Genomic DNA, 9970 nt, shown 5'->3' with positions numbered 1-9970 from the left:
ATTCCATCTTTGTTGGCTGGCCCTGTTTAAGGGGAGTATTGATTAATGATGGCCATGCAAAACAGATTTGTTGTGAGGTTAAGAACAGAAGTTCACATTTATCAGGTGTCCACTTGTATGTCACTAGAAAATTATATGCATCATCTTATTTACATCACTCATTAGTATTACAATGTAGAAAATATTTATGACTCCCATTATAGAGGGGAGGTACCTGCAGCTGAGAGAGATTAAAGAACTTTGTCAAGGTCACACATAGGAAGTTGATGGAGCAAAATTCTATTCTAGGAAGTCTCACTCAAGATACCATTTTCTGAATCACATTTCTGCACTGCACTTTGGCAGAGTTATATATCAATGATCATTGTAATAAAAGGAATAGATTATTAGTAATACTAATAGCTATAATTTACTGAGATCCTATTGTGCACAAAGGCATTTTTAATACTCACAAAGGAGGTAATAGCAGTAACAACATTTTAAGATAAGGTACTTGAGAGTTAACTGTCTCAGCAATGGGAAGCATCTAGGAATCCAGGAATTCATGTCTGTTATAAAGCTATTTAAATGAAAGAAGTATGAAGATTACCAAAGAAAAGATGTTCAATGTTTTCAATTATTTTGGAAGGGCCATATCTTAGAAGAAATTGGTTTATGTCCATAGCTTAAAGTAGAATTAGAACCAGAAAGAGATAAAAAAGATTTCTATAAATTTAAAACAGGCTAAATGATTGCATTTAAAATGAAAATGGCTACCATTTGTCTGAGTGAATCATAGTCATTGGAAGGATGTCCTCACAAAGGCGGAATCTGAAGGTGACCACCAGCTGATGTTCCAGTTGGCAGTTCTCTAAACATTTATTTGGCCTCTTTCTCCAGCAGACACATCAGCTCCATGGAAGCAAGAAACCACACAGAAATATCAGCATTTCTGCTCCTGGGTCTCTCAGAGGATCCTGAACTACAGCCCTTCCTCTTCGGAGTGTTACTGTCCATGTACCTGGTCACTATACTTGGGAACCTTCTCATCATCCTGGCCATCAGCTCTGACTCCCATCTCCACTCCCCCATGTACTTCTTCCTCTCCAACCTGTCCTCAATTGACATCTGTTTCACCTCCACCATTATCCCGAAGATGCTGATGAACATCCAGACACAGAGCAAAGCCATCTCCTACATCGGCTGCTTCATTCAGGTGTATTTTTTTATGATTTTTGCTGGAATGGATGGCTTCCTCCTGACTGTGATGGCCTATGATCGGTATGTGGCCATCTGCCACCCCCTGCACTACGTGGTCATCATGAACCCCTGGCTCTGTGGCTTCCTGGTTCTGTTGTGTTGGTTCATCATTTTCTGGGTCTCCCTCGCTCATATTATACTGATGAGGCAGTTGTCCTTCTGTGTAGGCACTGAAATTCCACATTTCTTCTGTGAACTGACTCAGATTCTCAAGGTGGCCTGCTCTGACACCTTCATCAATGACATCTTCTTGTATGTGACTACTGCCTTACTGGGCGTGTTTCCTTTTACTGGAATTATCTTTTCTTACTCTAAGATTGTCTCCTCTCTAATGAGAATGTCCTCTGCAGAGGGAAAATATAAAGCATTTTCCACTTGTGGGTCTCACCTCTCTGTGGTCTCCTTGTTCTATGGGACAAGCCTGGGCGTCTATCTCAGTTCTGCTGTGACCCATTCTACCCATTACAACTCAGTTGCCTCAGTCATGTACACCATAGTCACCCCCATGCTGAACCCCTTTATCTACAGCCTGAGGAACAAGGATGTGAAGGGGGCCTTGGGAAGGCTCTTTAGCCAAGGAGCCCCTTGCCTGTGATGGGCCACTGGCTTCAGAACAAAATAAACATTGAAGTCCCCAAAGGCCAATGTCATGTATTTCAATCTGATTCTTTTTCTTTCCTGAAACACAGGCTTCATTTCTTCTATTCTCAAAGCTCCTATGACTTTCTTTTTCTTTTTAAATTTAATTTTCAATTACAGTTTACTTTCAGTATTATTTTGTATTAGTTTCAAGTATACAGCATAGCAGTTAGGCAATTATATACTTTACAAAGTGTTTTCCCCCAATATTTCTAGTACCCACCTGGTATCACATATATTTATTGCTATGTTATTGACTATGTTCCCTATGCTGTACTTTATACCCCATGAGTATTTTGTAACTATTAATTTGTACTTCTTAATCCCATCACCTTTTTCACCCAGTCCCCCAACTCCCTCTCTTCTGACAAGCACTAGTCTGTTCTCTGAGTCTGTTTCTATTTTGTTGATTTATTTTGTTTTTGTTTCCCTTCAGTAACTCTTTTTGTCTTTTTTTTTCTCTATTTGCAGCCCATTGAGTTTTATCTTTCTTACAGCCATTCCTGAGATTTCTAACATTAGATTTGAAACACTTATATGAAGTGCTGACGTGGTCCCCGCCCCCAAATTATCCTCTCAAATGTTGATATTCTTTACCTTAATTTGGTTGTGTGTTTATTTTTCTCTGGAAGAAATGGAACAAAAATCACACACAAATCATAAAAATTGCTTACCATATTAGGACTCTGCTTGTTGCTTTACATCAGTGATTTTCAACTGCAAACATTTTTAAAACTTGCAGTACCTGACTATTTAGTCAGAGGCACTGACCTTTTTTCCCTTAGGTTGTCAAATTTAAAAAATGACAACAGCCCGCCTGGCATGGCTCGTTGGTTGAGCTTTGACCTATGAATCAGGAGGTCACAGTTCAATTCCCAGTCAGGGCACATGCCCAGGTTGTGGGCTCCATCCCCAGTAGGGGGTGTGCAGGAGGCAGCCAATCAATGATTATCTCGCATCATTGGTGTTTCTGTCTCTCCCTCTCTGAAATAAAAGGATATATTTTAAAAAACGATAACAGCCAAAAACAACAATAGCTGTCCAGTGTGAATGAATAAAAATTATACCTATTTTTTGACAAATCAGCAAGAAATACATTTTTGGTGTGCCACAGAATTTTAGTAATTAGTTTATGTGCCATAAGATGAAAAAGGTTGAAAATCGCAGCTTTACATGTATAATATTATGTGGTCATGACATTTCTTTGAGCTATTTTATCTCATTTATTCCATTTTTCAGAGAAAGAGGTTGAGATTGAGAGGGACTCTAACCTGACACTGAACCCACAGTCCTGAGCTAGCACAACTTTCCTGTAACAGTGATGAGATTTTCAACTTTAAGAGTAGGAATCTAGATTTGAAAGCCAGTTTGTTCAGGTGATTCATTTTAATATATTGCATAGACAACTCTCCAGTCTTTGCCTTTTTTCTTCCTTCCTTTCTTTTTTCCTCTCTCCCTTTCTTCTTCATTCTGTTTTATTGTATCTTTATTTCACATCATTGTAGTTTTAAGATACCCCAAGATCCTAAAACATGTGCTAATGAATACAATAGAATAAGACTTGTTGTGTCAAGTGGCTTATCTTTGGGGGAGGGTACTCTCTGGAGGTGCCATCAGGAATAGTAGTTACACGCTGTGGACTGTTGAGAAGAGTGTTGAGAGAATTGTGTTTGCAGTGAAGGGTGAAGTAGTGAAATCTGTTAAAATTGGTCAGCACTGCTCCCATGTTTTCTGAGATCCTTTCAGTACTGACTTTGTACACCAGCCTGACTGCCATGGTCAGCACCAGGTGGAACTTATTTTTCCCAATACATGATGGCAGAAGTGACAGCTCTTGATGGAGAGTCGTGGGGTATAACATTATCCTTCACACCTTAGCTGAGATAATTCTGAAGTTTGAATCTTGTGCCACTTTCCAGAATTTCCTTTCAGGATGAAAACTCAACTTGCCATAGGAAATGACACACGGTAAATTTTATTGGATGTATTTTCTTCCCTGTATCACATCTCTTCTGCCTAACCCATGTTCCATGTCCCTTGCTCCTTCCCATAAAGTTTCTTGCACATGAATCCTTGGCTCAGCTGTGCATGGCACAACTGCACATAGGGGCTCAAACACTTCGAGGATTTCCTTTCAGATTATCAGCTTTATTTTCTTAGACTGGGAAACCACTGTTCTCACTACTCATGTCTGGTAGCTTCACTACTTAATAGAAACTAGATTTATTTAAGCTCCTATGTGTAAAAAAAAACGCTGATTGGCACAGGCATGTCTTCTTTCCACGTTGGGCAATCTGTGGTGAGGAGTCAATGTTACTGGCAGCCCCTTCAGAACCACATTTTTATTCAACTTATCAAAGCTATTTTTACTGCATTTACTATGTGTCAGTCATTATTTTAGGCTCAACTGCCACAGGATTAAGAGAATCAGGGGTATGGGAAGGAGCAGGTTGTCATATTAAAACCAGTGGTCTTCATAAACCTCATTGAGAAAGTTACATTTGTGAAGATGGTGAATGATTTAGGTGAGTGTACATCTGGGGAACCAGTGCCCCAGGCAGATGGTGAGGTTAATACCAAGACCCTGAGGTGGGAGATTGCCTGGAGGCAATGTGGCTGCAGCAGAGCTAGTGAGGGGGAGCATAGGAACTCAGAGGAGGACAGGCATCAGGGGTCATCCTGTGAGGCTTTCTCTGCCACTGAAGGGCTTTTGCCTTCATTACTCTGAATGACTGAGGACTCATTGCAGAGGTTTCTTTATTTTTTGTTAATCCTCACCTGAGAATATTTTTTCCTTGATTTTTAGAGTGTGGAAGGAAGGGAGAGAGGGTGGGAGGGAGGAGAGAGAGAGAGAGAGAGAGAGAGAGAGAGAGAGAGAGAGAGAGAGAGGAAAAAGAGAGAAAATCATTGATGTGAGGGAGATACATCAATTGGTTGCCTCCTGCACACACACTACTGGGGCCAGGATTGCACCTGCAACCCTGGTACCTGCCCTTGTCTAAGAATTGAACCCAAGACCCTTCAGTGTGCGGACCAACAGTGTGGTTTGAGCAGACACATGACATGATCTAACCTAGGATTTTAAAAATCATTATGGCTGCTGGGTTGAGCATGGATTACAGGGTGTGAGGCAGCCTACTTGGAGCTGACTTATACTATCCTGGAGTAATGTAGGTAGCTAGGGCCAAGGTGGGGATAATAGTGTAAGGGTTGAGAAGCGGTCAGTCAGGCTACATTTTATTTATTTTTAAATTTCTTTATTGATTAAGGTATTACATATGTGTCCTTATTCCTCCATTATCCCCCACCTCCCATTCATGCCCCCACCCCCCTTTTGTCTGTGTCCATTGATTAGGCTTACATGCATGCATATAAGTCCTTTGGTTGATCTCTCCACCTTACCCCCACCCTCCCCTACCTTCCCTGAGGTTTGACGTTCTGATTGATGTTTCTCTGTCTCTGGATCTATTTTTGTTCATCAGTTTATGTTGTTCATTATATTCCACAAATGAGTGAGTACTTATCTTTCTCTGACTGGCTTATTTCACTTAGCATAATGATCTCCATCTCCATCCATGTTGTTGCAAATGGTAAGAACTCCTTTTTTTACCGCTGAGTAGTATTCCATTGTGTAGATGTACCACAGTTTTTTAATCCACTCATCTGCTGATGGGCACTTAGGCTGTTTCCAAATCTTAGCTATGGTGAATTGTGCTGCTATGAACATAGGGGTGCATATATCCTTTCTGATTCGTGTTTCTAGCTTCTTGGGATATATTCCTAGAAGTGGGATCACTGGGTCAAATGGGAGTTCCATTTTTAGTTTTTTGAGGAAACTCCATACTGTTCTCCACAGTGGCTGCACCAGTCTGCATTCCCACCAGCAGTGCACCAGGGTTCCTTTTTCTCCGCATCCTCGCCAGCACTTGTCATTTGATTTGTTGATAATAGCCATTCTGACAGGTGTGAGATGGTACCGCATTGTTGTTTTGATTTGCATCTCTCTGATGATTAGTGACCTTGAGCAGGTTTTCATATGTCTCTTGGCCTTCCTTCTGTCTTCTTTCGTAAAGTGTCTATTTAGATCAGTTGCCCATTTTTTGATTGGGTTGTTTATCTTCTTTTTGTTAAGCTGCATGAGTTCCCTGTAAATGTTGGAGATTAAACCCTTATCATTGATATCATTGGCAAATATGTTCTCCCATGCAGTGGGCTTTCTTGTTGTTTTGTTGGTCTCCTTTGCTGTGCAAAAGCTTTTTATTTTGATGTAGTCCCATTTGTTTATTTTCTCTAGTTAGGCTACATTCTAAAGGTAGAAGCAAGAGGATGTGGGTGTGAGAAAAAAGAGAGACACCAAGAATGTCTCTAGAGTTTGAGGCCTGAACAACTGGAAGAATGGAATTGCATCCATTGAGACAGGGAGGGCTATGAGTGGAGCAAATTTGGAAGGAAAGGAAACATTAGAAGTTCAGATTTTGAAATGTTCAAATTGAGATATTCCAAATTGAGAAATATAAGGTTCCACTTATATTAGATAACTATAGCAGTCAAATTCATTAGACCCAAAGGTTAATATAGATTATCAGGAGATTAGAGGAAGGAGAATGGGGAGTTAGTATTTAATAGGTACCAATTTTTGTTTGGGGGAGATGAAAAATCTCTGGAAATGGATAGTCATGATGGTTGCACAACAATGTAAATGTACTTAAAGCCATGGAACCGTACACTTAAAAATAGTTAAAATGGTAAATTTTAGGTTATGTATATTGTACCACAGTGAAAAGTATGGAGATGTTTGTTTGACATTTCAGTAGAGTCTGCAGTTTGTGCTATGGTCTGTACTGAAGGTAAAAATTGGAGGGTTATAGACATATTTAGCTTTGAGGCCTGGAAGATGGTTGAGATCCTCAAAGGAACAAGTGTGAATATGCAATACCATGGACAGAACACAGGGGCACCCCGAGAGGAGGAACCTGCAAAAGAGACTGGGCAGGAGAACCCAGTGACTTAGCAGGAAGGTTGCTCTGAAATCTAAGTGGAGAGTTTATCAGTGAAGATAAATCTTCTCAAGAAGAGGTGTGAACTCTTTACGAGGCATATGTCCTTCCAGACAGAGCCAGAGTTGTGCACTGCAAATATAGAGACCATTTGGTCAGAGGAACCTAGGTTTTGTTGAACATGTTTTACTCCCAATGCCATGGAAGTCTGGCAGAGCTCCAGGTGTTGTAAAAAAGCTTCCATAAACATTTTATAAAGCAACCTTTAGATTATTTCCCTAGTCTCCTCCAGTGACTACCATCTTTCCATAACCAGGAAGGACACAGACACATTGGTGACAGCCCAGGTGATCTTGTCTTTGCTTCTTATCTACTCTCATATGGAATGATTTATGCCAGTGGTCGGCAAACTCATTAGTCAAGAGAGCCAAATATCAACAGTACAACGATTAAACTTTCTTTTGAGAGCCAAATTTTTTAAACTTAAACTTCTTCTAATGCCACTTCTTCAAAATAGACTCACCCAGGCCGTGGTATTTTGTGGAAGAGCCACACTCAAGGGGCCAAAGAGCTGCATGTGGCTCGCGAGCCGCAGTTTGCTGACCACGGATTTATGCAAACCCCAGAAGTTCTGGATTTATTACTTAAGTCTAGTTATCTAAAATTTAGCTATCAGTGGGGCTGCTTCATAATATTTGGGTAAAAAATCAGTGTCCTTGAATGACATGGGTTTGAACTATGGGTGTCCATTTATATACAGATTAATACCTGTACTATTTTTAGTCTTTGGTTAGGAGTCTGTGGATGTGAAGAGCTGACTGTATGCACTGATCTATACCATTTTATATAGGGAACTTGAGCATCCACAGATTTTTGATTGCACAGAGAGTTGGTGCCTATAACCCCTGCATTGCTCAAGGGTCAACTGTAATTATAAAGCAGTCTTTTTAGAAGACTGATCCATCCATTTTATACAATAAATATTTACTGAGAACCTACAATGTTTTAAGGACTAGGAACATGGTTGTGAAGTAGTCTCTGTTGTCATATAGCTTACTCTCCAGTGGAGTAAAAAGTAAGTAAAGAGGTGAATCAATAAATACAGTTCAATTGTGAAAGAAGCTACGGAAACAAATAAAGTAATATAAGGCAGGGAATCAAACAGATATTTCCGTGAACATGCACTCATTTTACAGCAGCAATACTGACAATAAATAAAAAGTGTAAACAACCCAGGTACCCATCAGTGGGTGAACGGATAAACAAAATGTGGTATGAACATAAAACAGAATACTATTTAGCCTTAAAAATGAAGGAAATTCTTACACATGTATAATGTAGATGAAAATATGCTAAGTAAAATAGGATAGTCCCAAAACGACAAATACTGTATAATTCCACTTATATGAGGTACCAATAGCAGTAACATTCACAGAGATAAGAAATAGAGTGGTGATTGGCAAGGACTAGAAGAAGGGAGGAATTGAGGAGCTCATGTTTAATGGGTAGAGTTTCAATTGGGAAGATAAAAAAATTCTGGAGATGGATGGTGGTGATGGTTGCACAACAAAGTGAATGTTCTTTTAAAAAAAATATGTTTTTACTAAGTTCAGAGAGAGAAAGGGAGAGATAGAAACATTGATAGGCTGTCTCCTGCATGCCCTCTACTGGGGATCAAGCCCACAACCTGGGCCATGTGCCCTGACTGGGAATCAAACCAGCAATCTCCTGGTTCATGGGTCAATGCTCAACCACTGAACCACACTGGCTGGGCTGAATGTTCTTGATGTCAAACCAATAGAACTGTATGCCTAAAAATACTTAAAATATTTTATTTTATGTTATGTATATTTAATCACAATAAAAAAGATGCAATAGAACAAAATAACAGAGCAAGATTGTGAGATTTCTTTCAGATAATATTTTCAATATTGTTATAAAATAAGACAATGGCTGGGATTTTTTAGATAAAAATTTTAACATTAGTTCTCAAGAATCTATTAGCAATTCTAATCCATGACAATATTGGCATTCTGGTCTATAAAATTATTTGTGAGTAGCTGTCTCATGTCCTGTGAGATTTTTAAGAGGTTCCTGTGGACTACTCACTAGATGCCAACTCTGTAATGTTACAACCAGAAACATCTCCAGACATTGCCAATTGTCCTGCAGGAGCAAACTCAGCCTGATTGAGAACCACTGGAAACAACTGCATGGGTGCCAGAGTTAATGGTGTAGCTTTTACAGTGATGGTAATAAAAGGAAAAGCAACATTTTAGGGAGGATAAAATGTCAGTTTAATTTTGAGTTGAGGTGTTTACAGGACCTATTATCTCAGAGGTCAATTATATTGGTCTGGTGTCCATCAGTCTGCATGGGTGGCAGTGTAAATAAAGTAATTGTATAGAATGAGAAGTTGCTGCTGCTTTGGGAATTGTTAGTTAGACAAGCTGATGCTTGGCTGAATCTTAACCAGGATTCTTCAATTATCAGTTATAGGGCTTCACTGGATATATGGTCTCATTGGAAACCTATGCCATCACAATATTAGCCACCACCGTCATTCAATAATTATTTGTATAATTATTCCATCTCTTCTGAATGTTCTGGGGAATTTACACTATCACTTTTCCCTTCCTTATCCAGTTTTTTGTTGTTTTTTTTCCAAAGTTTGCATGCGATATTATCATGTCTAATGTCATGGGAATCTTCTACATTCACCTATCTTTCAATGAAAATGAAACATTTTTCTTTGGGTATTGTTCCAAATTTTTGGATATTTTGGCTATTAATGAGAAAACCATAGGCCTAAAATGGGGTCACTTGTGTTAAGACCTTGATAGTTAGATTAGTAGTAGTAAGGTAATCTGCATGATAAAGGCTCCTGCAGTTCCCTTCTCCCAAAAAAAGATGGCTTGGCTTAAAATATCTCACCCCCTTTTTTTTGCTAATGACTCATTTGCCCCATTTTCCTAATAAAAACGTCCACTTGTACAACCCTTCTGGTTGGATGGGATGCTGGCTGATTCCTTTATCACTCAATAAAGCCAATTAGTTCTTCAAATTTACTTGGTGGATTTAAAAATAGGTCTAGC

At 39.4% G+C, this 9970-nt stretch overlaps 1 protein-coding gene and 1 long non-coding RNA gene across 2 annotated transcripts in view; both read left to right on the top strand.

Moving 5' to 3' along the window:
- Nucleotides 1-226: 226 nt before the first annotated feature.
- Nucleotides 227-2572, top strand: LOC308251420 (olfactory receptor 7D4-like). Its single transcript, XM_080674806.1, has one exon. The coding sequence runs from the start codon at nucleotides 896-898 to the stop codon at nucleotides 1832-1834; it is 939 nt and encodes a 312-aa protein (XP_080530932.1). The 5' UTR covers nucleotides 227-895; the 3' UTR covers nucleotides 1835-2572.
- Nucleotides 2573-5364: 2792 nt separating this feature from the next.
- LOC308251435 overlaps nucleotides 5365-9970 on the top strand; it is a 99493-nt gene continuing 94887 nt past the window's right edge. Inside the window, exon 1 of the long non-coding RNA XR_013960923.1 lies at nucleotides 5365-9963. This is a non-coding gene — a long non-coding RNA (uncharacterized lncRNA). The remainder of the gene's footprint in view (nucleotides 9964-9970) is intronic.

The sequence above is a fragment of the Plecotus auritus genome (genome assembly GCF_963455305.1).
Source record: "Plecotus auritus genome assembly, chromosome: 6".
Classification (NCBI taxonomy): Eukaryota; Metazoa; Chordata; class Mammalia; order Chiroptera; family Vespertilionidae; genus Plecotus; species Plecotus auritus.
This window is presented reverse-complemented; position numbering and strand designations above follow the sequence as displayed.

Coding starts and splice junctions, on each gene's coding strand:
- LOC308251420 (XM_080674806.1), top strand. CDS start 896: ATGGAAGCAAGAAACCACACAGAAATATCAGCATTTCTGCTCCTGGGT.